We start from the raw sequence: 27,156 nt of genomic DNA, 5'->3' as shown, positions 1-27,156 counted from the left end.
GCCGCTCAGAGGAGACATTCCTGGGCTCGACACTGATGTGATTCAGAATGAGACAGTTGTACATGGCTGTGCAGAAAAGTAACATACTGGCTGTGTCTGTGGCACAGAATGAGTGTGTGAAGTCTTCTGTGAGAGAGCCTGAGTTGTTTGTAACATGTCTGGATATATGCATATCTCTGTTGCTCCAGGAACCAGAATATGCATGCAATGTATTTGTTGCGGAAGAGGAATGGGGGCTTGCGATTCACGTCTCTAAGGTATGTTTTCCTTGCTCCTCTGCAACCTGAGTTCTGGATTCTCATGGCATGGCTGCGATATCCCTTGGGCCACTACAAAACCACCCTCTGGCTCTGATCTCTTTGCTGGGAGCTCTATACATTGGTGCTGGGCAGTGGGCTGAATGAGCTCATAGGTCTTTCCCAGGCTCAGATTTCAAAGATTAATTCCAGCAGCAGCCGTAGGCCTGACGCTGTTGATAAAGATAGCACTTGTGGTCTGGGACAATGGAAAGAGGCACGTCCCAGAGACACCAGGGGCTGTATGGAAGACACCAAAAGCCCTGGCTCCCAACCCCCATGCAGCATGGCATTTCACAGTCAAACACAGACCATGTAAACCACATAAGTGCCTGCTATGGAGATGAGTGTAGCCAGTATTATCCCTCGCCTCCAACATCCTCTTGTCCTGACTCTTACAGCAGTTCCGGCTTTCTGAGGCTTCTTTTGCTTTGAGATTATCTGTCCAATTTCTTTGTCTCGATGAATAATTTTATTGTTGTGTAGAAAAGAATACATAGTTTGTGACAAATAGTGTGATCTGGGGCCCAAAAAAGCAGCCGAGTTTGAGGTGGGAAAATACTGCAGTCTCTCGAATAAGCAGCTGACATCAGGTGATGAGCAGCCAGTGGCCAATTATTTCTGGCCTTGGATGTAATAAATGATCTTTGAACTTCAAGGCAACCCTGTATTAGGTAAACCAAATGGTTTAAGGTTCTTCCGCCTCTTCCAAAATCCACTGAGGAAGTGTTCTGGCAAGAGCTTCCTGAGGACCCGAAACCATCTTGAATACTGGTGCCATCCCTCCTCCTCATTGGCTGGAATCTAGGCCATAGACTGCCCTTTGATTGGCTGGGAGGGATTCACGCTCCAGCTCCCACAGAAACCGACGCAGGCGTACAAGTTGCCGATGGAGGACGTCGTCGGACACGGGCTCTGAGAGACGCAAGCGGAAACCATCACAGGGAAGAATTAGGGGTGGGTGGTCGGTGAAACTCTCAAATATGTCACCTGGTGTGTGGGAGGGAAGAACCAGAGATAGCACTGGGTTTATAAAAAGAAGCTTGAATCTACATCCAAAGTCATAACTAGGTATTTCAGAATTTTCCAAAACTGTTGGGTCATTGGAAATTTTTAAATTAAAAAATACAATTTTAAAAAAGAATTTGGCATTCTCAGCAGACTTTAAAAAGTTGTCCCCTTTCACAAAAAACAAAAAAACCCCCCAAAAATACAGTTAGAATTCTCAGACTTCTGCTGTGCTGGGCAGCTACACCAGTAGCAGTTTTCTCTTAATCAGCCCTAGCCACACCCTCTGGTAAGTACTATAGGAGCCCATTTTAACAAGACGTACCAAATGTGTTCATATTCTAATTCACTTGTTAGGGTGGGGAGAGATGCTGAAGCTCGGTAGAAAAAGAGAAAGCAAGAGAACAAGGTTGGACTAGAGCAGGGATTGTTTCCCAGCAGTGGAGAATGTAGTGATGGAGGATGTGATAAAAATGCCTTACACCCCAGGACTAATACCAAATTTCACAATCCAAACAGGAGATTTTCTTTGTTTTTGCACTCTGTACAGGCTCAGAGTGTATAAGGTATTTTTTACAGGCTGGTAAGGGAAGGAAAAGAGAAAGAGTATGAATCACTTCTGAGGCACAGAGGCAGCCAGAGCCATAGAGATGCACATGGCCCTGGCCAAGGCAGAACAAAAGGTAGGCAACATCACTCTTTACCAGTATCTGAAGAAGTGAGCTGTGGCTCACAAAAGTTCATACTGTACCACAAATTTTGTTAATCTTATAGGTGCTCTTTCTTACCAGTAGTCACACCTAAGTCTATTGAGAGCTGCAAGAAGCCAAAGTGTAAAGATGCAAACAGGAAGAGAATTAGGAGCTGACAAGGGAGGGGGAACCCAAGAGGAGATGGAAAAAAAACAAGGAAGAATAAGTCTATTTTCTCTTTGGTGTTTTAGAGACTCTCTACACAAGACATCTTACATGGGGATGCTCAAGTGAAAAATCTTGCACTTGTTCTCCCATTGTAGATACACATGCACTGCTAGGCAGACAGACCACATGAAAGTAAGTCGCTTGAGCATCCCCATGTAAGATGTCTTGTGTAGAGAGACTCTTAGACAACAAGCAGAAGGAAGGAATCCATTGTGTCTAGAAGCCCAGAGGCTAAAACCAGGCTAATGGATAAGTTCTAATTGTTTACAACTTCAAAAATTATATAAACTATCTTTATTTACCGTTATTAGGGATATATAAGATTCAGGGGCAGAGGATTGCATTTATATCACCTTTTCTTTGATCCTTGCTCAGTCTGTTGTGTTTACTTATGCTGTGCTTGCTTTTTATCTTCTTATCAAACTTCGTTACATTTTTAATGCAGCTGCTCTGATCTCTGTGACCCATGTTAAAACCCCTGTTCAGGGGGAGGAGGCAGTGATTTACCATCCTCCCTAAAGCACACAGTTAAGCATGTGGAAGAAAGAAAGTAGTTCCCTCTGTAGCGAGTGCAAAAGAGAGAGAGACTCAAACTCAAAGCTAAGTCATTAATCATCAAAGTGGCAGAGGGAGCTTGAATACTAATCCTCAGGTGAGATTCTTAAAAGAGAACTGGTTAGTTGTTGGGAGTGATACCCAGAGAGTGAGAAAAAACAGGGTTTCTCACCTGTAACTGTTGATCGTCGAGTCTCTTCTGTGCAGACACACATTGGGACTGCGCAGGCGCAGGCCAGCCGCGGAAAAGATTTTTCTAGCTCTAAGAGATGTGAGGGGGACGTTCGGATCCACCGCGCATGCGCGCCGGTGTTCCCGCCAATTTTGAATGCATATATATCCGAACGTCCCCGGCATTCCCTCAGTTCACCTGAGCCGCCGGAGAAACAATGGAAGAAACCAAGCACTCACAGCGGGGCAGGCGGGAGGGAATGTGTGTCTGCACAGAAGAGACTCGACGATCAACAGTTACAGGTGAGAAACCCTGTTTATCGTCTTCGTCCTTCTGTGCAGCCCCACATTGGGAGAGTAACTAGCATCTCACCAATGGGGGCGGGTGTGAGTGTCTACTTGAACAAGGACTGCAGGACAGCTGTGCCCACAGCCGAGTCACGTCGTGCATGCACATCCACAGAATAGTGCTTGATGAAAGTGTCTGCAGTGGACCATGTCGCAGCTTGGCAGACGTCCCGGAGCGGCACTCCTCGTAGGAAGGCAGCAGAAGCAGCTTGCGCTCGAGTGGAATGAGCGGTAACCAACAAGGGACACTGGACTCCAGCATGCTGATAGCAAAGTTTAATCGTAGACACAATCCAGCGAGAGATGGACTGGGCAGAAGCAGGTGAGCCCTTGCGAGGGCCAGAGTAACACACAAACAGGGCAGGAGACTTCCTGAAACATTTGGTGCGGTGCAAATAAAACAATAAAGCACGCTTTACATCCAATGTGTGTAGTGCTCGTTCCCCTGGGGATGAAGGTGTTGGAAAAAAGGAAGGGAGGAACACCTTTTGCTGTAGGTGAAACCTTGAGACTACCTTGGGCAGAAACTCCATGCTAGTGTGGAGCATGACAGTACCAGGGAAAAACTGCAGGAAGGGAGGGTCACACCGCAGGGCAGACAGCTCCCCAACACGCCTAGAGGACGTGATTGCTACCAGGAAAGCCACCTTCTGAGTGAGCAAAGGTAGGGGACAAGAAGATAGAGGCTCAAAGGGCTGGAGCATCAGCCGGGAGAGAACCAGGGAGAGACTCCATTGCGGAATGGGATGGGCCCTAGGAGGGAAGGTCTTGAACAGGCCCTTCAGGAACTGCTTGGAAAGCCAGTGAGTAAAAACTGTCTTCCCATCAATCTGCTCATGGAAGGCAGAGATTGCAGCCATGTGGACCTTAATACTGGAAAACGCAAGGCCCTGGGAGCAGAGATCCAGGAGGTAGTCCAGGATGACAGGGAGCGGGCAACTAAAGGGAGAAACCCCCTTTGGGGCCAACCACCGGGAAAAACGTGACCACTTCCTCTGGTAGGACAACCTGGTGGACGGTTTCCGGGCATTCAAGATCACCCCAAGCACCCCAGAAGAGAGGTTCATTCCCGGTTGCCCAGAAGCCAGGCAGCCAGATTCAGTACAGCCACATCGTGATGCCACACCCCGTCCCTGGTTAAGAGGTCCGGGGCGTGAGGCAGGGGGAGGCATCGCCCCTGGGACAGGGAGAGCAAAAGGGGGAACCAATCCTGGCGAGGCCACCGAGGGGCAACGAGGATACAGCGGGTTCGGTAGGCCCTGACCCTGGAAAGAACCTTGTACAGGAGCGGAAAGGGCGGGAAGGCATAAAAGAGCCCTGGGGACCAAGGTATTTGGAAGGCATCCCCTAGGGAGTGGCGGCCAATGCCGGCCCGGGAGCAGAACAGCGGGGCCTGTTTGTTGCGGGCAGTGGCGAAGAGGTCGACCAACGGCGTGCCCCACGTGCGGAAAACCTGGTCGAGGTAAACCCTGTTTAGGGACCACTCGTGCTGAGGCAGAAACACCCTGCTCAGCGCATCCGCCGAGGTGTTGAGATCCCCGGCAATGTGCACGGCTCTGGGAAGGACGTTGTTGACCATGGCCCAATTCCATAGAGTCGTTGCCTCCTTGCAGAGCTTGAGCGAGACCGTTCCCCCCTGCTTGTTGAGGTAGTAGCAGGCCGTGGTATTGTCCGACAGGACCTGAACCCTCCTGTTCCGAATGGCATCTGCAAAAGAAGCGAGGGAGTAACGGATCGCCCTAAGCTCAAGAAGGTTGATATGCATGGATGCCTCAGATGGGGACCAGATGCCCTGAGCCGAAAGCTGTCCACAGCGCCCTCCCCATCCCAAGTTGGAGGCATCGGTATAAACCGTGACCTCGGCTAGGAAGGGGCCGAAAGGACAACCTTCAGACAGGTTTCCAGGGACAGTCCACCAGGCCAGAGAGCGCAGCACCACCCTGGGGATGGAAAACCTCTGGTGCAGACCCATGGTGAGGGGGTTGTACCTCCGGACAAACCAGTTTTGCAGAGGCCTCATACGCAGGCGCGCAAAGAAAACCACCCCTGTGGTGGAGGCCATAAGGCCCAACAGAGTCTGAACCAAAAGGGCAGTCTGATACCGGCAATGCATAAAATGCCGGGCCAAAGCGGAAAGCCTGGCCAACCGGTCAGGGGGCAGGTAGGCTCTACCCAGCAGGGAATTGAAATGGACCCCAATAAACCTAATGGCCATGCCTGGGGTCAGGATAGACTTATCCCCATTAACCACCAAGCCCAGCCTAGCCAGCACGGACAAAGTGAGGGCAATATGGGCCTGGAGAGAGTCAGGCGAGGGTCCCACCAGGAGCCAGTCATCCAGGTACGGGTAGATAAAGCAACCCTGGGACCGCAGGCATGCCACTACGGTGGCCATGCACTTTGTGAACACTCTGGGTGCAGAGGCTAGTCCGAAGGGCAACACTGTATATTCATACACAGAATTCCCATACACAAACCGCAGGTATTTCCTGTGGCCCTCAAATATAGAAATGTGGAAGTAGGCATCCTTCAGGTCTAGAATGGCCAGCCAGACGCCCACTTCCAGGAGTTCCATGACTCGCGCCAGGGTCAGCATGCGAAACTTCTCAGCCTTCAAATAACCATTGAGGCCTCGAAGGTCTAAGATGGGCCGGGAACCTCCACCCTTTTTATCCACAAGGAAGTATCTGGAGTAAAAGCCCCATGGGGAAGTAGAGACATTGACCACCCGGACAGCACCTTTGGTAACCAACTCCATAACATTATTGTGTAACACAACATCACAACATGGAGAACAACGGGGAGGGAGAGAGAGAGGGGGTGCATCCGTAAACATTAACTTGTAACCATGGGCCACAATGGACAGGACCCAAGCGTCAGAAGTAACACGTTGCCAACAGGGCAAAAAAGGTCGAAGCCTGTCCAGAAACTGGGCAGCAGAGGAAGCACCCTCGGAGGCCAACGGGGGAGCGTTCAGGCGCAGTCAGAAGACCGAGGGCTTCTGCGCCGAGGTCGAAGGCTTGGGCGAAGAGGGCTGTTGCCTGCCCTTGGACCGGCCGGAGCGCCTGGAAGGGTGACGCTGCTGGGCAGAGTAGGATCGGTGACCGTAGGACTGGCCCGAGAAGAAGCGCCCTTGACGCTGCTGGTAAGGCTGGTAAGGGGTCTGGTAGGATCGGAACCGACCATAGCGATACCTCGGACCCGACGACTGGGCTGAGGGGGCGACCCCGAGGGACTTGGCCGTCTGCTGATTCTTCTTCATCAGGGAGAGGGACTCATCCGTCTTCTCCGAGAAGAGCTGGGGCCCCTCGAACGGGAAGTCCTCCACCTTCGCCTTCTTCTCTGGAGGCAGGGCCGTGGACCGGAGCCAGGCGTGCCGACGCAGGACCACCGAAGTTGCCATCGCTCGCGCTGCAGAGTCGGCGGCGTCCTTGCCAGCCGTCATTTGCTGTTTTGACAGCTTCACGGCCTCGGCTTGGAGGGCCTTAACCAGGTGGCGGCGATCCTCCGGGAGGTCGGAGAGGTAAGAAGACAGCCTCTTCCACAGGAAGAGATTATAGGATCCCATTATGGCCTGGAAGTTGGCAATACGGAATCCCAGAGACGCGGATGAGTAGAGTTTCCTGCCCACGCCATCCAGCTTCCTGCCTTCTCGGTCCGCCGGGGCCGACGAGGAACCGGAACGGAACCGAGCCTGACCCTCCTCAGCTACGATCGACGAGGGTTTCGGGTGATTGAAGAGGTACGGGCAATCATCTTGCTTTAAACGGTAGTACCGTTCCACCTTCTTTGCCGTCGCGGACAGGGACGCCGGCGCCTGCCAGAGCGCGAGAGCGTTATCAACAAAATCCTCCACAGGGGGAAACGCCACCGACGCGGGGGACCCGGAATACAGCGCCTCCAGCAGCTTACTCTTGGGCTTGGAGGTCGTGGAGGAGACGTCTATCTCCAGCGCGGCGGCCATCCGCACCATTTGTTCGGAGAATAGCCTGTAATCGTCATTCGGGGACGATGAGCGGGGCCCACCCACGGTGTCATCCGGGGAAGGATCCGAGGCCGCGTCTGAAGAGCACTCCGACGGTGACGCCAGACCTTCATCATCCTCGGAATCCGAAAACTCCGGCGAGGTTTGCGTCGGAACCGAAGACCGGTGAGCGGTCGGGGCCGACGGATAAGTTGCAGGAACCGGCGGTCGCAGAGGTAAGCCCGGAGGTGGAGGAGCGGGTGCTGGGAGCCCGACTGGCTGAGCCGGAACGGAGACCATCGGAACCGACGGATGTTGCAGGAAGGGCAGCGACTGCTGGAACCACGCCACAAAATCCTGCCAGGAGGTCATGTTCCCAACCCCCGCGACCGGCTGGCAAGGGGGCAGAGGAGCAGGCACCGGGGCAGGCCAGCGAAGAGGCATCGGAACCGACGAGGTAGACGGCAGTGGAACGGAGGCCTCTGAAGGCGCCGGGGCGGACGGCAGGGAGCGCTCAAAAGATTGGAACGGTTCCGGGAAAGACGGAAACGGCATAAACTCCTCGGGAACCGACGGAGGAGGCGTGCAAGGAGGCGACGGGGTGTGGAGACTCACCACATCGTCGGGTATCAGGACTGGTTCGGCCGGAGAACCAGGCAGCACAGTCGGAGCTGGGGACAATGCACGGCCCTTGGCCCTCGACTTCGCCTTGGCCTTCTTGGACGGGGGCTCCGAAACAGCCTCCCGAACCGAAGGCTTGGAGGAGGACTTCGGCTTGGGCGCGGAACGCTTCTTGGCCTTCCGGCTCGAAGGACGATCCCCGGAACCGGAATCAGGACGGGCCTCCGGAACGGGTTGCCCCGTCGGTTCCGAGGGGAGCGGCTCTGGCGACTTACGAGACGGCGCCGGTGACGGAGCGGCGGAGCGCGGCCTATCTCCCGAAGAGCCTGACGGCTTGGGGGGGAGAAGGTTGGCATCCCACAAGAAGGCACGGAGCCTGGCCTTCCGATCACTCCTTGCCTTCGGAGTGAAGGACATACAAATGGAGCAGCGCTCGACAACATGCCCCTCGCCCAGGCAGATGAGGCAGAGCTCATGGCCGTCCGAATGGGTCATCTTAGTGCCGCATTTATGACACTTTTTAAACAAAGATGTCTGCGACATAATGAACGGTATCTCCCGACAGATGTCAAGGGGAAAATACCGACCAGCAGAAGAAACGATCCAAAACTCCGAAGAGACGCTTGAAACGAACGCTAGACAATAAGAACCTTTTCGACGGCGGCGAAAAAGGAACTGAGGGAATGCCGGGGACGTTCGGATATATATGCATTCAAAATTGGCGGGAACACCGGCGCGCATGCGCGGTGGATCCGAACGTCCCCCTCACATCTCTTAGAGCTAGAAAAATCTTTTCCGCGGCTGGCCTGCGCCTGCGCAGTCCCAATGTGGGGCTGCACAGAAGGACGAAGACGATCCAGGGAGTAGCGGAAAAGAAGCCGCGTTGGGAAAATCTTGCTTGCTGAATTTCTGTCTGCCATGTGGTTGTGAAAGGCACAGAAGCCCTGCCGGAAACGAAACCCATGGCAGTTCTAAGTGATAAAGATCCTGTGGGTTTGGGAACAAGAGCTTTCCTCACTTACTGTGTGCAATCTCATCTCTCTCCTCCTCGGGTGGGTCCCAGCACTCAGGAGCCAGGCGGCCTGGTCCCAGCTGGTAATTCCTGAGTACATGCTGGAGCTGGGCTGGTAGCAGTGCCGGGTAGTCATTTCTCAGGCGGGACCAAGGTGCCTATGTGCAAGCAGAACACAGCAGAAGAGCAGTTACCAATACTGCCCTAACCTAGCCCCTTTGTGCTGAAATGGCTGTCTCTCTCTCTCATCCAGATACTGTATTTTCTGTCCCATCAGTAGAAAGCTGGGCTGTCACCCAATGAAAAGCACACGGTTGATAAGTTTTTACTTGACCAGGGGCGGTCTGGAGGGGAAAGCCCATGACAGCTAATGACTGCAGTGCCTCTCTGTTGTAGCAGCCAGCAGCAGTTTCAGGGTAGCAACCGCCCCATCCCTAGGAAGTGAGGAATTGATGCTTCTGCCCATGCACAAGGTGGCAGCAGAGCTGCTGTATTTGTGGGGGGCAGGTTGGCACATGAAGGGCGCCTCATTCCTCCATGCAAGCTGAGGTAGGGGAGCGCAGGAGGAAGGATTCTTAGCTGCTGCAGAAGCTGCGTGCATGTTGACTAAGGATGGCCAACAAGCCTTCCCTCCCCTCTTTGGCCAGGTGTGGCCTACTTGCACCTATCCTCCGGCCAGCTTGTCATGGCAGCAGCTGAGTCATGCCCATCCAGCAGAGCTCAGGCTGTGCCTTGCTTGGGGCTGGGGTTTCCTTGAGGGGAGGAAATTATTCTGGGGTCCCAGCCTGGACTTCTACCCAGGGCTCCAGAATCACTAAGTCCAGGACTACACTTGAGTGTTCAATAACCAACACAATTTGCCTAAGAATAAAATAATATTTGGCAGGACACAATGCAGACTTTGTCTGTAAATGCTTATAATAATATTAACAGTGCGCTTGCTTCTAGACAGATTAGTGCCCCAATCAGAGCGGTGAACAAAGTCAGTGTTATCATTATTTTCACAATACAGCTGGGCAGCTGAGGCTGGGAGGAGTGGCTTACCCATGGCCTCCTGCTGAGCTCATGACAGTAGTGGGATTCAAACCAGGGCCGTTTCCACATGGCTTACCTTTTGTCAGGATACAGCGTCTTCGTGCGTGAAATCGCACCAGGAAGACGCTGTTATCGTGCAAGATCACACTGTTATCGCACAATTTCACGCGAGATCACGCTGCATCCTGGCAAAAGGTAAGCCGTGTGGAAACGGCCCATCAGAGTGCTGATTCGCAGTTCAACCACTTAACCCCTCATGACAAGCTTTACCTGAAAAGAAGAGGCCCTAGATAGCATCTGCCACAGGCAGTTTTCATGAAATAATTAACATTTTTGACCTGTTTAGTCAATTGATTTTTAAAAATTAACCTATCTAAAAAAATCACAAAATGCTGCAGCAGTAGTGGAAATGTACCAAAAGGCCATCTAGCCCACCCCTTCGGCTGCCAGACCCAACAAAATGATTAGGCTTCACCTCCACTCTGATCAACCAGCTCAGCTCAGGCCACCAGATACTACAAAGCAGACAGCAGAACTAGCACAGGCTTCCAAAACAAATAGATGTAGATGCTCACACAAAGAAATACTATTCTGTACCAAGGAACTTGAATTCTGAGACCTGAACAATTTTGCATGTACTGTTTCAAGCCCATCTTCACAGCTATGAGAGCTCAAAACTTTTAAAAAATGAATATTGAGATTCTCAGGTTGCTCAATTTGCACCCAATAGCAAAACCAGTATTTAAATGAAATCATGGAAATACACAAGTTCTCTTTACAAGAAAGGGCTCGGAGCATTATCCCTTTATGGACAGCACAAACTTGCAATACTCACTCCCATCCAAGACATACAATGTCTTGCAGTATTGGGGTGTGTGGAATCTAATTAACTTCTTAAATGGAGATAACAGACCCAGAACACCCTTCCCTCCAAAGCTCTAGTAAAGTGTACCCATTTTTCTTCCCATATGTGGGACCCTGATGCTAGAATGCAATTAAAAAATAAAAAGGTTGTCAGCACACTCTCCTTTCTTCAGACCCTTGAACTGTGTGCTTCAGGCGAGAAAGGGCAGTAAACACCTCTACCTCTGAATGCCAACCACCAGGGAGATCCTGGAGATCTCCCAGAATTACAACTCATCTCCAAACTACAGAGACCAATTCCCTTGGAGAAAATGGCTGCTTTGGAGGGTGGACTCTATGGCAATATACTCCATTATGTTCCCTCCCCTCCACAAACCTCACCCTCCACAGGCTCCACCCCCAAATCTCCAGGGCTTTCCCAATCCAGTTGGCAACTCTAGTTCTCCCCAAGCCAATTGTTTCCAGATTTGGCCTTCTGTTCCCTTAAGGCTTCCAAGGGCAAAGGCTTGTTGTTCACCTGAAGCAGGCTGCTTTTGGGCACACACAGCAGGTTGGCTGTGGTGCTCAGCTTGCGGAAGAACTCTGTGGCAATGTCTCCAAGGGCCACTCCCTGTAGCCAGTCCAACACCAGATCCAGGTTGGTTCGGATTTGCACCGCCTTGGCCCACTGGAACAGAGACTGGGAACTTCCTGGAAAGGAAAAAGGGGTCTGAGGACAAATCCTGGGCCATGCTTCCCAGTCCCAACCTCTGACCCACCCTCCACCCCCGCACTTTCCTGTCAATCACTCGCTCTTGGGCTCCCACCCCCACCAGCTCACTACTTGCTGAATGAGGAGCCGCCTCACTCCGGCTGGTGATTTCCGGTCCTGCTCAGGGCAGCCCTGAACTCTGGGACAAGCAGGAAACAGCCTGCTTCCGCCAGAGACCAGGACAGAAAATAGGAGGAAATGTGGGGGGGGGGGCATTGAGAGGGACTTATTCTTTCACTGTAGAGAAGCAATGAACAGAACCTAGTGCTCTTAATTCTCTGGCCATTTCTGCACAGGAGGCTTAAAGCCAATCTTGCTTCAGTTGGTTTGTAACAGGACTGTTGAACCTCCGTTGCCCAGAACGGTCATTCAAATTACAAATGCCTTTCTCCTGCTTTTTAAAAAAAGTTTCATAATCAAGCATCACTCAAAAGCCCCATCAATGAAAACGCTCTCTGCACTAGTCCAGATTATATCTCATTCCCCACTCAGAGAACCCAGGAGTTCTGATTTTCACAACTCCTTACTCTGTCCCACTAGACGGTCCTCACTTCTCACAGAAGCCTGAAGTCCAGCTCTTGAAGCACTTGGTCCATTACAACTAGATTCTCTTCCCCTTCCACTAGCAACCTGGGAACTATAGTTTTGTGGAATACATTGAGTTGGAGAATTCTTAGCACCTTCATCAAATTGATGTCCCCAGGGTACTTTAGCAGATGCCATGATGGTTGAACAAATATAACACTAAAAAGTAATTTTTTAAAAACCCATATAAGTTTGATCACAAGCCCTGAAGAATATCCCAGTCCCTCTTTCCATCTTTATCTCTGTATTACATTTTTCTCCTCCAGATTGCTCTGGGCAATACACATGGTCCTCCCATTTTTATCCATACAACAATCTTGTGAGGTAGGTTAGGCTGAGAGAGAATAACTGGCCCAAAGTCACCGAGTAAGATTCAAAGTGGGAACTTAATTTACAAGGATTTTCTTTCTAGAAGGTCCTTGTGGACTGCATTCCAAGGCTCTCTACTCTATCCTTCTAGGGCCCAATCCTATCCATAATCACCTTGAAATCCTGGTTCCACTAAATTCCATGACCTTTGGTGGTGGAAAATGCTGCCAATCAACTTATGGCGACCCCTGAGGGTTTTCAAGGCAAGAGACATTCAGAGGTGGTCTGTGACTGCTTGCCTCCATGTAGCAACCCTGGACTTTCTTGGTGGTCTCCTATCCAATTACTAATCAGGGCTGACCCTGCTTAGCTTCCAAAGAACAGACAAGATTGGACTAGCCTGGGCCATCCATGTCAGGGCATCATCTCTACCTCATTAAAAACTGGTCTTTTCCCAAAGAATTGAAGAATCACTGCCAATTGCCCCCCCTCCTAATCCCCCCCCCATGCCTAAAAGACCAAGTCTAGACTCACCTCTCTCCATGAGGGTGTTAAAGAGTGAGGCATTAGAGAAGAAGAAGAGGTATCCAAAGGTCTGCGAGACGAGATCGGGGTGCAGGTCACAATCACGGGTCAGCTCAAGAGTAGCCTGGTAGATGGCAAGAGTCCCACGGATCCCCTCAGGCATGCTGCTCAGCTCCGGCACATGGGACAGGTCAGCTGTGGCTGTGAAGGGGTTACTCTCCAGCAATGCAGGAAGAGCAGAATACAGAGTCTACAGGGTGAGAAAGGGGTTAGAAATGCCGACTATGGCAAAAGGCAGGCCAGTGGGTGAAACGGGAGGAAGTGGGATGCCAGTGATCATCAGGGGATGCTACTCACCTTAGTGAGGTAGTACACAGACTGCTGGAATGTGGACATGATGACTTCGTCCAAGACTGCCATCGCCTCATCGCATGTCTCCAGATCGCTGGAGAGCAAAGCATTGTGGGAAGCTCCTGCCGGGATGATGACAGAGAAAATTGGAAGTGTGAATGGTGAACTTTAAAAATTGGTGTGACAGTCATTTTTCTACAGGAAACCTTGAGATCTGTGGTTCTATGAGCTGAGCTCAGGATTGCTAGCAGAGAACAATCAGCACATCAAAGTCTGATTCTCCAGCATTCTTGAGGAAAACCACGAGCTGACATAAAATGGATGAGATGCTCTTAGAGCAGCCTTTTCCCCTCCCTCATTCTACAGGCAACCCATATGCTCCCTTGCTCCTCTGCCCTTTCCAGAAAACCTAGGACTCCCACCTCTTTCTTCCACCTCCATCATCTTCTGGAGAAACTCAAGGAGTCCTGCTTTTTTGGACCACCCTCTTAATGTACTAATTTTGATGCAGCACTCCTCCAGCCTACCATGAACCTAGAGAATGCAGGTTGCCTCGCTCACCCTCTAAGTCAAGGTCCTTCTCGATGTCCAAGACCCTCTTTTGCACCAAGTTGAGAAGCTCCATCGAGTTGGCCATCCAGAGCATGAGGGGGCGCAAGTCAGCAGCCACTTCCTCAATGCTGAGATTGCCCGTCTCACCTTTGTCTTGTTGGCTGTGAGAATCAGACAGAAGAAAGGAGGATTAGCAGTGAGTGACAGGGGGGTGCTCCCACCTGCCACAAAGGAGCAGCTGCCTGTCGGCTGGGGTGTTACAACGACAGCTGGGCTGGATATTTGGAATTCAATCCATTCCACACATTTTCAGAGTTCATGCGGAGTTCAGAGTTTCTTGGTGAACTTTGTTTCCAAAGGACATCAGAGAATTGATTCTTACTTTGTTACTTGTGAATTTGCAATTTGCCTTATTTCATGTGCTACTGAAGGGCTTTCCAATTTGCTTTCTGGGAAATTATGACTGCCATATTTTTCAGGGCAATTCATTTTCAGGGCAGTGCAACTGTTAACCATTTGCTGCCCACAATATGGAGGATATTGTATCTTCCCAATCCTTTTCCATTGTATTTTACACCAGAGACATGTCTTCCCCTAAATAGCCGTGTGCGCCTGTCCAGTGCACATGTGTCCTGATTTTTTTTTTTTGTAAAGGGCAGAAACAACATGGCTATATGTCTCTGCTGGTCTGTAACAGAAAGGATGAAGCACAATGGTTTGATTCAGACATTATTCAAAACAATGGTTTAATTTAGCCAGTTAGTGTGATCTTCTGAATACCAGCCACTCCACTAACTATAGTTAGGGTACACCAAACCAGGATCTTAAACAAACTGAGTTTCTTTACTTGTGGTTCCCTGTGACGTGCAAACATGGTTTAAGCCTGGCTTAATTCCTGGCTGTCGTCTCTGCAATCCAGGCTGGGATACCAGACAAGTCTCTATGGGGAAAAACTAAAGACAGAGGGAAACTAGGGTTTTTATGATTATCTGTGGCCCATATCCTAGTTTCACAAAGTAACCATCATTACAATAAACCATGGTGTTGTGTTATGTCTGAATCGAGCCAGTGAAGGTTTACATAGTCCAGCTTGAGAGTGAAAACGGGGAGTTAACGCATCCCAGAATATCTGTCACTTTCATTTTTTAAATTTTACTTCATTTATACCATGTCTTTCTCCCCAAAGCGGCTTACACCATTCTTCTCTCCTCCATTTTTCTTCACAACAACTCTCTGATGCAGGTTAGGCTGAGAGTATGTGTCTGGTCCAAGATCACCCAGCAGGCTTCCATGGCCAAGCAGGGAATCAAACCTGAGTCACCCAGATCCTAATCCATCACCCACTGGTATTTGTACAAGGCAACTTGGGAGCCATTGAGCTGCAAGCATGTTACATCGCAATCATGTTACAGGAAGAGGAGCCACAGTTACGATTTCATTGGTGGTGGTGGTTCTGCACTGCTTGTATGTGTGGAGCATACACACAGGGAGGGTGGCCTCCGAACCTGCCTGTGCATGAAGGAAAGCGTCTCCACTGCTGAGGGGCTTCACCCCATAGGCCTGCTGTTTCTCCTTATGCACATGCAAAGAGACAGCAGGAAATGCTCCCTGCACATCTGTGTACTAGCAGCAGGTCCTTGCAAAAGCAGCAAGGAAAACAGCACCTCTCTAGGGGTTCACCACCCACCTCCAAGCTTGGAGACTTACTACACACATTTTATCAAAGAGAACCAAGATTCCAGGCCTGGAAAAGACTGAAATAGAGACGGAAGAAAGACCATCTTGGCAATGCCCAGGGTTCATCAACCGTTCGGCAGAAGCAATGCATCCCGAAGCACAATTATCACCTTGTAAGCCCATTGACTTCAATGGACTCAGACGGGTGTAACTCCGCTTAGGACTGCACTGTGACATATATTCTGAGGATAACACCTCCTCATGATCCTGGACTAAGCATTACACTGCCTTTCAGAGGCTGGGAAACAATCTCAGCTCCCACTCACTTTTCTGGCTGCCGATCTCCAATCTCTTTTATCTTGTCCTAGGAAGGATATCAAAGGGAGAAAATTAACTGTGTGAATTGGAATGAACATGTAGCTTCTTACATCCTTGCCAGACCTAAGCTACAGGAAAATAAGCTTATGTGTACTGGAAGAGCTGAGGAGGAAATGTCTTTACTTGTTTGCCGCATTTAAACAGGGATGTCCAGATACATCTGTGGACAGAAGTGGGTGAGGGTGTTTTGGTTGTGGAGTGAACACTATATATATCTCCCTCCTTTGCTTCTATAGAAGCATACGTACAGCCTCTCAATCAACTCCCACTTGCCTTTCCTCCCATGGTACAGGTGAACTACCTGTCCATTTTCTTTTTTTCCTTCAAGTCCTTGACATGTTTATCTGATCATATGGTTTGTTTGATATATTTTGAAACTTCTTTACACACATCAAAAATTGTTTCTTAAAAGGCGTGGTGGTAGAAAGTGCCATCAAATTACAGCTGACCTATGGAGGCCCTGCTGGGATTTTCAAGGCACGAGACTAAGAGAGGTGGTCTGCCATGGCCTGCCTCTGCACCCTTGATCTTCATTGGAGGTCTCCCATCCCATTACTAAACAAGGATGCCTTTGCTTAGCTTCCAAGATTTGACAAGATTGAGCTTGTTTGGGCTATCCAGGTCAGGGCCTTAAAAGGTGTACAGCCTTTTTTTAAAGGTTTAAAACACTTTAAAAGCTTCTCAGAGAGGGGTGCAAGTTGGACTGCCCTATCAACACTGTGCACAGTCTGAAAAGTGGGACCCCCAAAGTGGATGACATCATTCTCCTCTCCACCATTTTATCCTCACAACAACCATGTGAGGCGGTTTAGGCTGAGAGTGCGTGACTGGCCCAAGGTCACCCAGCAAGCTCCCACGGCAAAGCAGGGATTTGAACCTGGGCCTCCCAGATCACAGTTCGACACTCTAACTATTCCACAAGGTTCAGCCAATCCGCACTGCACAAACCTGGCATTTTTCCCAAATGAGAAGAACATATTCCTCCTGGGTCCAATCTAGGCAAAAAGGCTGTACATTTGCTCAAAGAGCAGTGAATACGCTTCTACAGCACACTTACCACTGAAGGGATGCATGTGTCTGCAGAGAACTTCTTCTAAGGAGCTCAGCACAGCTCACATGGAGTTTCCTATGTAATAGTTTCCTATGTATTCTCTGAAACAGGTCCTGGCCTGCCCTTCAATGCAATTGCATATCCCACTGAACTAAGGGTTTACTCCCCAGAAGTGTGCTTAATACCCTGGCCTGGATTGCCCAGGCTAGCCTTATCTCATCTGATCTAGGAAGCTAAATAAGGTTGGCCCTGATTAAAACTTGGAAGGAGAATCACCACAGAAGTCCAGGTTGCTACACAGAGGTAGGCAACGGCAAATCACCTGTGTTTGTCTCTTGCCTTGAAAAACCTATGAGTTCATCATAGGTCAGCTGCAACTTGAAAGCACTTCCGGCTTCTGATATGATTTTTAAGGAAGTGGGTGGCAGTGGGGAGAAAAAGGAGGGGAAGGGGATGGAGAAACTTCCAGTCTTCTATCTAGAACCCTGAAGGCTCAAATTCTACATTTTTTAAAGAGACAAAAGTTACTCAGAACACGAGATTCCAGAGCATGGTTGAATGTCAAATCCAGATATTGTATGCATACTAGGGTTGCCAACTCCAGATAGGGAAATTCCTGGAGATTTGGGAGGTGGAGCCTGGGGAGAGCAGGGTTTGGGGAGGGGCAAGACATCAGTTGGGTATAATGCCATAGATTCTCCCTCCCCAAAGCAGCCAGTGATCTATTTTGTCTGGAGATTGGTTGTAATTCTGGAAGATCTCCAGGCCCCACCAAGAGGCTGGCAAGGTATCAGTAAGGGTATGAGTAGGGTTGCTAACTCCAGACTGGGAAAGTCCTAGAGATTTGGGGGCAGAGCCTGTGAAGGGTGGAGTTTAGGGAGGAGAGGGAGCTCAGCAGCAACATAATGCCACACAGCCCACCCTCCAAAGCTGCCATTTTCTCCAGGAGAAATGATCTCTGTAGTCTGGAGATCCTTTGCAATTCTAGGAAAATACCAGGCATCATCTGAAGGCTGGCAACCCTAGGTTCAAGAGGACAATCCTAGGACAAGAGAGAGAGGCCTCCAAGTTGGAATAAAAGAGCATGAAACAAGCTACATTTGTCATTTACCCAAACAGCCTCTTTGACCAGCTGAGCAATCCTGGCGATCAACCTTGGCAGGTGACCTGGTTCCAGCTCCCGGGCAGCATGTTCCAGACAGAGCCCAAAGAGGAAGGCAGGGCCTAGCCTGCAGTTTGGAGTCTCCTGCAGTCTCACAATCTCTGCCAGGAGTGCCTCCTGTTCCTGGGGTCGGTAGCGCAGCTGAGGTTCTCTGCTCTTCAGGTAGGCCCGGAATGCCTCCTGCCGCTCCTGCAGGGATCGGCCACAGGCCTGGCATGCCAAAGCCCCTACCAGTCCTGGGGAGACCCATGCCTTGGGCAACCAGGCTGGTGGTGCGGGTGCAGCTCGTGGGTCCTTGTACATGAAAAGAAAATGCTGCCCCATCCCCAGCAAGTCTCCAGGGGCCAGCTCCACCTGGCGATGGAGCGGGGCACCATTGTGGGTTATAGATGCCCCACGGAAAGGCCGCACCATAGCTGAGCCCCGGGGCTGGCTGGGGTCTGCAGGAGGCACTGAAGACACTACGCAGCAGTGGCGTGGCAGGATATCCGGGGCAGTCAGGAACGTGTCCACATAGCTGGATTGGTCTGGAGCTGGGCGACGTTCTGGGCGTCCAAAAATATGTCGGCGACGTGTCATTACGTGGATCACAAACTCCTACAAGGAGAGAAAAATGGAAAGTCTTAATTTATCCAGGCAGAATTTGCTTTAACAAGGTAAAACTGGTAAGTATCCATAGAGTTATGTAGTGTTATGTTGTCAACTATTTTTCTTTTGTCTCTCATCTGTATTTTAGGTTGTTGCTGTTTCTGTGGGCTGTAAATCAAGATGACCTCTAGAGTCGGCTAAAAAGCCCACCGCATCTAAAGGCCAACAGGTTTTGCCAGCATATTTTCAATCCTGTTTCGTATCCAACTTCTTCATAGGCTTCAATATATTACAAGTTGTCTGTAATAAAGATTTAAAATTATACTGATGTTGTCCCCTATGTACAATTCATTAATGATAAACTTACATAGACAGTATACTCACTGGTTTCAAAGATTTCAATAGCTCACCACCATGTTGGTTTCTGCTTTGTATTAAGATTATATTTGTTGACACACTAACTCCAACTTTGTATAGTTTCTGGATAGTGAGGCTGTTGTTGCTTTAAGCATAGGAGTTTAAATGAAATGCTTGTAAACGCCCTGTTACAGCATCGGTCTGCCAGCACAAACCAACATGGTGATGAGCTACACAAGAAGCAATATATGTAGTTTGAAGGGATTAATGTTCACCGAGATCATGTGATACTACATTCTGAGCAGCCATTTGGGAGGTTGCTAGGTAACCGCAACAATATCGCTGAGCCCTCCAAGCCTTGGTTTCTGTCAGTCAAAGGGGAAGGAAGAAGAGAGTGATGCAGAGCTGTCTAACTTTCCATCATCCCTACCTGTTTTTCATTGTAGCCCAACAACTGCAGAAAATAGGGGTGCTCGGTTGGTGGTTGTATGAGGCACTGTGAGAGATGCTCTAGATTGGATGAATCCACAGCTGCCTCTTCAGAGGCTGGAGCCGAAGGGCCGTCGGCACCCTCAGCTGCTTTGAGCCGTGGCTCCTCAGCTGCACCTCCTTCGGCAGGGTCACCAATTGCCATACTGAGCACACCCTTGCGCTCCCTGCGTCGCTTAGTGCTGAGATTCATCTCACTGATGCTGCGGCGGAGCGAGAGGTTGTCTGCCCTTTCCTTGGGGGCCACATGGCCTCCTGATGCGGCACGAGAACGGCGGGATTGCTGCCGGCGGGTCTGGGAGTTGATTCCTGCAAGAGAAGGAGAGGAAGAGCTGGGAAACAAGATGGTTAATGAGTTGATCCTGCTCACCAGTAAGCAGCTGCTGTTGAAGAGGTAGAGGAATGTCATATCAAAATACTCTCAAATTCACCATAAGATCTAATTTATGTGAGTAACAGCAAAAAATATGGAGACGTTTTATGCATTTCTATAGTCCTTTTTTGATTGTTAGCAGCATTTTAGCATGGCAGAGGCCAAGAAAGGGAAGGAACAATGGACTATCCCCAAATTGTTCTGTTGCCTTTGCTGCATATGCTAGAGGAGGAATGATCATTCTCCTGATGCCCTGGGAATTCCACTGACTCTGATCATTGGATCTATTCAGAAGCAGAGACAATTAGTGTGCCAGAATTTCAGAACATTGCAGAGCTGATATGTTTAATGGAAGTGAGGATGGAGTGAAGAACTTATGCAATCATTTCTTACTTATTTTACCTTCACAGAATACTTTCTTGGGCATATGAATGCAAGAATTGTTTTATTGGATCAGATCAAAAATGGATCTTATTCAATATGTTGTGTCAAGCAGTGGCCAGACAGGTGTCCTTGGGAAGGCCTCGATTAGAGTGAGAAGGAGCTAACTATCCCTTGTTTGCACTCAGCATCTGGTATACTACCTCTGAACACACATCTTCTGTTTTTAGTTTGCAAATAACCATTGACAGATTTTTCTTCCATAAAGGTACTTGGAGTGTGCCTTGGCCCCTTCCTCCCGGTGCTGCCCGTACAGGAGGAGGTTTGATTGGCTGTGCAGATTTTTAAAAACATTGCTTTGGCAAAAGCTGCTTCCACAGCACAAGGATCTTCACTGTGTGACTCAAGGTCAGCTGTGGCAGCCATTTTGTGACTGGCTCCACTTCCTGCAGCAGCCATTCTGTGGCAGCCATTTTGTTGCTGCACCCATCACACTATGTCAGAACTCCAAATGTGCCCCCACAGGCTTAAAAAGGTTGGAGAACCCTGCCTTAGAGCTTCCTTTTCTTTCACACACCTGGGGATTGTTTCTTCTAAAGATGGGGGTGGTAACATGCATGAGGATCATATTTTTAAAAAGGAGGTATATGTATTTTCCTTCAGAAACATAAGTAAATTTAATTGATTAATCAAGTAAAATCCATATCAATCAAACTAATTCTCTAATCAGGTTAGAGACCTAGCAGCTACCAAGCTTTCGAGCTCTTCTTTGCCATCATGATGAACAGAAACTTACTTTTCAATAAAATAAAAGCAGAGATTCTGGCAAATTTGAAATGCTCATGAAATTCAGAAAACCAGCTCCAGCCTTGCAGAGAAAGACTACTAGAACAAATTCTACTGGCAGTTCCTTGGAAGTTCCGCCCACTGCTTGACACCCTTCACTCACCTGAACCGTCCTCATCCTCGCCTTCTGCCATCCTCTCCACGTCACAACGTCGGCGGATCTCAAAACGTCGAGTGCAGCCAGTTTTGGGCTTCCACACATCTTGCAGCACGAGTGGGCGTTCTGAGTCACCAACTGCCCGAAGATACTGGGCCTGCCAGGAGCTATCTGGCCCATGGACACTGCCCACGACGTCACACAATACATAGGCATCCTCAGCATTGGGTTGTGCCACACCATAGCGCTCTAGCGCTTCACACACCAGCTGACGGGCAGTGGAGCGCACAGTCGCCAGCACACTCTTATAATTGGCACCTGTGGAGATGTCCCCTCCATAGATTTTCAAGACCCCTGGCACTTCCCCCTGTGATGGGGGCTGAACTCGGTCTTCAGGCAGTGGGTCAATGATATCAGCCAGTTTCTTCTCACTGGCCCAGCGACCTCCACCCCCACCTGTTGGCCCTCCAACCCCACCTCTCTGGAAGAGTGTTGACAGCCTCTTGTGTCGACTGGCCTTGTTCTTGGTGGCTGGGCGCATCTCCACAGGCTCACTGCCACGGCTGGCTGTATCCGAGGATGTAGACCTGCAATAGGATAGAGGGAGTGGAAGGTGCAGTGGGGAAGATAATGGCAGCTAGATTGCTGGGTTTGGATGTGGGAGACCTATGGCCAAATGACTGCTCTGCCACAAGGTTGCTGTATAGCCTTGGGCAAGCCACTACCTCTCAGCATAACACACTTCATAGAAATTCCAGAAGAATAAAATTAAGTAAGGAACATAAATGAACGCCCACCACAAGTGGTAGTGGAGAGTACCCTCAAGTCATAGCTGACCTGGCTACCCCTGGTGGGGTTTTTATGGCAAGAGACTAACAAGTGATTTGCCACTGTCACTGGAGGTCTCCCATCCAATCACTAACCAAGGCCGACCCTGCTTAGTTTCTGAGATCTGATGAGATCAGACTCACCTGGGCTCTCCAGTTCAGGGCACCACAAGTAGTAATGCATATGAAAATGTGACCTTTAAGTGGGTTAAAGTCCCTACATAATTAGTCGTCCTGTTTAATCAAAATGTTAATCAAAATCTGTCTCCCTACATTCTGTAAGCCTCTTCCGCTGTATTCCAAAGCAGTTTTATTAGCATTGGTCTCACACTTCTATTTGGCATGATATATATCCTATATGCTTTCCAGTGGCATAGGTTTTCAATTAACCCCTGGGGAGATACTTTAGTAACAGCCTCTCATCAAGTGCCAGGGGCTCAGAGTACATGGCTCCCAGAGTGCTGCAGAACCAGACAATGACTGCTGCATGTTTGTGCTCCTGAGTCTAAGGCAAAGGCCTGTTAGGGGCTATACAGTTTTTTAACTGGCAGCTGGGAAGACAGAATGCCAGTTAGTAGAGGTGGTAGGTTAATGTGCGTGTGTGTGTGTTATGTGCTGTCAAGTCGCCTCCAACCTATGGCAACCCTATGAATGAAAGGCCTCCAAGATATCCTATCATTAACAGACTTGCTCAGATCTTGCACACTGGAGGCCATGGCTTCCTTTATTGAGTCAAGCCATCTCATTTTGAGTCTTCCTCTTTTCCTACCGCCTTCTACTTTTCCTAGCATTATTGACTTTTCCAGAGAATCTTGTCATCTCATGATGTGACCAAAGTACAATAGCTTCAGTTTTGACATTTTAGCTTCTAGGGAGAATTCAGGCTTGATTTGATCTAAAACTCACTTATTTGTCTTTTTGGCTGTCCATGGTACCCACAAAACTCTCCTCCAGCACCACATTTCAAATGAATCAATTTTCTTCCTGTCAGCTTTCTTCACTGTCCAACTTTCACATCCATACATAGTAATATGGAATACCATAGTTTGGATTATCTTGATCTTGGTACCCAGAGAGACATTTTTATCTTTAATGATCTTTTTAAATTCCCTCACAGCTGATCTTCCAAGTCTCAGACACATTTTTTAAATATCCAAGCAGTTCAGGGAGGCATACCTGGGCCTCCCTTCATCCAATTTATTCTTACAGCAGTGCTGTGAGTTAGGTTAGAGTAAGGGCCAGCTACACGATACAGCTACATGATATGGATCCTTTCAACCAGATGTGAGCGGGGAATTTTGTGCTGAAATTTCATCCCCAGTTGCACAGGGAGATTACACCTTCCCACTCTTCTGCTTCCTGTCCAGAAAAGTGGGAGGGGCTATGGTTCGGTGGCAGAGCATCTGCTTGGCACGCAGAAAGTCCCAGGTTCAATCCTCAGCATCTCCAGTTACAAGAACCAGGCATTTGGTGATGTGAAAGACCTCTACCTGAGCCCCAGAGAGCCACAGCCAGTCTGAGTAGACAACACTGACCTTGATGGGCCACTGATCAGATTCAGTATAAGGCAGCTTCATGTATGTTCAAATAGCCCTAGGGAACCACTATTTGCTTAGTTGGAGAAACACATAGGTATATATCCATCAAAACATAAGTTTACCCAAGTAAAGGATTCTGGACCAGATGGGAAACTAGAGTAGGCATTTAATAAGAGGTGTCATATGGTCACAACAACAATAGAAGCAAATGATTTTGGTGGTAGAGTGCTGGAAAGAAATAACCTAATTCAGTTCTCAAGGAAGACTTCATACCGGGAAAGGAAAAACCCATTAACATGATCCTAACTGGGAGATGATACACCATACAAGATCGGTCTGATCTCAGGCAGCTGTGAAAGTCAATGGACTCACTAAACTGAATCAAGGAAGAATACCTGATAAGAGCTCAGTTGGGTTGGGGGTTTTTTTGGTGGGGGGGAGAACTAATTGGGACTGATTCCAGGCTAACTGAGGACATGAGACAGACACTTACTTGACAGACCCCACACTGGGCCACCTGCGACCAAGCTTGGCAAAGTGTTTCTTCGGGGAGTTGATCCAAAGACCGACAGGAAAGTGAAGCTTCACAAAGCGGGGGCTCCCGTCTTTTCGTTCGTCCGAGAACATGGTCAGAAGGACCTGACCCTTTTAAAAGTTGGATATGAATAGAAATAAATAACATGAAAGGCTGATTCTCAATCGATGCTGCCATTCTCACCTCAAAGGTATTTAACACCCAGACCCCATATCCTCCTTATTCCATGCCAGACTGGAAACAAAATGGACACTAGTGTAATACCCTTTAATAAATGTAAGGAGAAGCTGCTGTGTACAGTACTGGTCACCCTGTGTCAAGAAAGATCAAGGAGTTGGATGACTTTCCGAGAGAGGAAAGTAAAGGAAAACATTTGGGACTGTTTTTCCATTTGGGGTGGGGGGAATACTACAGGAAGTACATGACAGGAGTTTATAAAAATCTATCATTGTACTAAAACTCAGGATGATTTCATTATATGGATTAGCAAGAAATTCTGAAATGCATCTTTCCTTCACCACTGTGGCCATCTTGTGGGGCAGAAGTCCATTCATCACACAGAATTCAATACCCAGAGAAACTCAGTTTTCATTTCTTTTTCTAAAGAGGCAGCATAGGTAAGAAATTGTCCCCACAGCCTAGAATGTGGGGTGCGTGAGGAGGGGAGTTGAATACAGCTTTGTACCTCCACTCACCAATGATGAAACAACAAAATGATAGATCAGACCCTCAACATCTTAAATTCCTATAGGTCAGAGCAGGACATGTGATAAGGTCTGCTGCCTATAAACATTTCTGGGTCTGGTTTACTGTTTGGTGTGGAGCTGGGGCTGCCTCATGACACAGACTGGTCTCTACCTCATTTTGGCCTTATGTAGCCTCTCATTCTTGATGGCAGGGCAGCCACAGGAACCATGGCTGGGCGGGAAAACTTTGAAATATATCCATATTGCAGTTCCTCAATATCTCATGCATGAAATGAAATCTTGCCCTCAAGTCATCGTTGACTTATGGTGATCCCTAGTGGGGTTTTCATCTCAAGAGACTAACAGAGGTGATTTGCCACGGCCTGCCTCTGCAACCATGGTCTTCAATGGAGGTCTCCCATCCAATTACTAACCAAGGATGGCCCCTCTTAGCTTCTGAGATCTGACGAGATCAGGCTTTCCTAGGCATTCCAGGTCAGGACCTACATCTCATACCCCTTGTCCCAAAAATGTCCAGAACACTTAAAAAGTTGGGTCACAACAGCAGAATAACTTAGCAAAGAGTAAATACAACACTGTACAAATATTCTTATTCTGTATAACTTACTCTGTTTGGCATGGAGTAGAGTTGAAGATATAAGTAAATTGGGCTATTGAGTAGCAATTGACTCATGGTGACCCCCCATGAAGTTCCACCTCATGAGGTTTTCAAAGGAAGACACGGTGGTTTTCTATTCCCTTCCTCTGCATAGCAGCCCCCATCTTCCTTAGTGGTCTTCCATCAAAGTACTGATCCTGCTTAGCTTCTAAGCTCTGACAAGATCGGGCTGGTCTGGACTATTAGGGCTGAAGGTATACTGTAGAGATCTGTGTATCTGTAGACCCATCCTGCCCTGATTTAAATTCTGAAAAGCATTTGACTCTCAAGTGCTCGAATTCACAAGTCCTCATCTAAACCAAGAGACCCTCCTGCTGAATCTAAGCTCATTTACAGTTCTTCAGAGGTTATTAGCTGCCCGATGAGATTCAAACCCCGATCAGAGAGACAGGGACACTTAAGCCTACCCTTCTATTCCAGCCAGGAGGGTGAGTCAGAGGCCTTGTATCAAACAGTTACGTCAACAGGAAAAGAAAAGGTCTCATGCGCTCTGGGGTCCTGATAGCAGGAGCCGCACCCCACATGAATACCCCTCAGCAGCCTGGTTTGTGGGAGAACAAATGAGGGAAACTATATGAAACAGAACACAGCAATGTGGACTCTCCCCAGCCCAATTCCCGACTTCTGTTTGAACCACCCAATCCAGGAAGGCAAAATGTCAAGTCTTCATTCTTACAGTGCAAGATTTCTGTTCCTTAGTTTTTTTTTTATGGGCCCCATAAAACACTGGACTCTCTTATGTAGAAAACTCTGAGCTTCTGGCTCCTATACTGTAATCAGAGAAGGCCGGAGCAAGAGAATCTGAACGGTGCTCCCCCCCCCCCCACCCCAACAGCTCCACAATAAAATAAATAACTGACACCTCTTTCATGTACCTGCCACCTGCCTCACTCCTGTCTGATGACTCTGACCTCTCCTAGAAGTCCCTGCCTTCCACACCATTAGTTTCCATATCCTTCCCAGGGAATAATCCTTTGAGAAGGCAGCGAGGTTCGATGAGCCAATGAACAGAGACAGGCAAGAGCTCTGATATCTGGCGCTGAGATCTGCAAAAAAGGTAGCGTATGAGGCAAGCAAAGAACCAGAACTCCTGGGTTCTCTGGAAGGGAGGTCAAGAGGGCTAGAGAAGACCCAGTGCTCGACCTCGTTGGATAATCTTTACATGGAATATGGTGGGGGCAAAGCATAAATGGCCACCTCACCCTCCACAAGTTCCTCCCTCCCTCCTTCCCTTCTCATTTTTAGATTCTGTACATGGAATCTATGTTTTGCCATAAGAAGAGCATCCCTACCTGCTCCGACAGGTGTCCCAGGGGCTGCGATCTCCCTGTGTCACGTCCACTCTCAAGCATCACACAGGGCAAGAGACATCTTCCACTCTGAGGTCCAGCAAGCAATGTCTGCTCTGGGGCTCCTGTATGTGCTGTGACTTAGTCCAGCGATGACTGCGCACGGATTTCCCGTGCCTCTGGTCATTCACACACAGGAGGTGCAGCAGGAAATGGAGATGGCAGAAGGGGGGCAGGAAACTGGCTGGGAAGTAGGGCCTCTCCCAAGAACTAGGGAGTGGAACAAGCTGGCTAATGTATCTCAGCTAGCATGGGCAGGAAAACCAAGGCAGTAAA

General features: G+C 49.0%; 1 protein-coding gene across 3 annotated transcripts; it reads right to left on the bottom strand.

Moving 5' to 3' along the window:
- Nucleotides 1–768: 768 nt before the first annotated feature.
- Nucleotides 769–26,955, bottom strand: RASIP1 (Ras interacting protein 1). Of its 3 annotated transcripts, XM_054992237.1 has the most exons (13): nt 26,824–26,911; nt 26,407–26,577; nt 24,125–24,276; nt 21,273–21,853; nt 19,511–19,878; nt 18,085–18,732; nt 15,871–15,908; nt 13,877–14,028; nt 13,322–13,437; nt 12,974–13,214; nt 11,312–11,484; nt 8,906–9,053; nt 769–1,286 (listed from the first exon to the last, which is right to left on the bottom strand). In XM_054992237.1, the coding sequence occupies exons 3-13, from the start codon at nt 24,256–24,258 to the stop codon at nt 1,087–1,089; spliced, it is 2,799 nt and encodes a 932-aa protein (XP_054848212.1). In that variant the 5' UTR covers nt 24,259–24,276; nt 26,407–26,577; nt 26,824–26,911; the 3' UTR covers nt 769–1,086. The 3 variants fall into 3 exon arrangements, with proteins under 3 accessions (XP_054848212.1, XP_054848211.1, XP_054848213.1); XM_054992236.1 differs by lacking the exon at nt 26,407–26,577 and having other exon boundaries at nt 26,824–26,955; XM_054992238.1 differs by lacking the exons at nt 26,407–26,577; nt 26,824–26,911 and adding an exon at nt 25,939–26,009.
- Between the last annotated feature and the right edge of the window lie 201 nt (nt 26,956–27,156).

This window comes from Eublepharis macularius, chromosome 12, assembly GCF_028583425.1.
Source record: "Eublepharis macularius isolate TG4126 chromosome 12, MPM_Emac_v1.0, whole genome shotgun sequence".
Taxonomy (NCBI): domain Eukaryota; kingdom Metazoa; phylum Chordata; class Lepidosauria; order Squamata; family Eublepharidae; genus Eublepharis; species Eublepharis macularius.
Note: the sequence above shows the minus strand (reverse complement) of the source record. Positions and strands in the feature narration are given on the sequence as shown.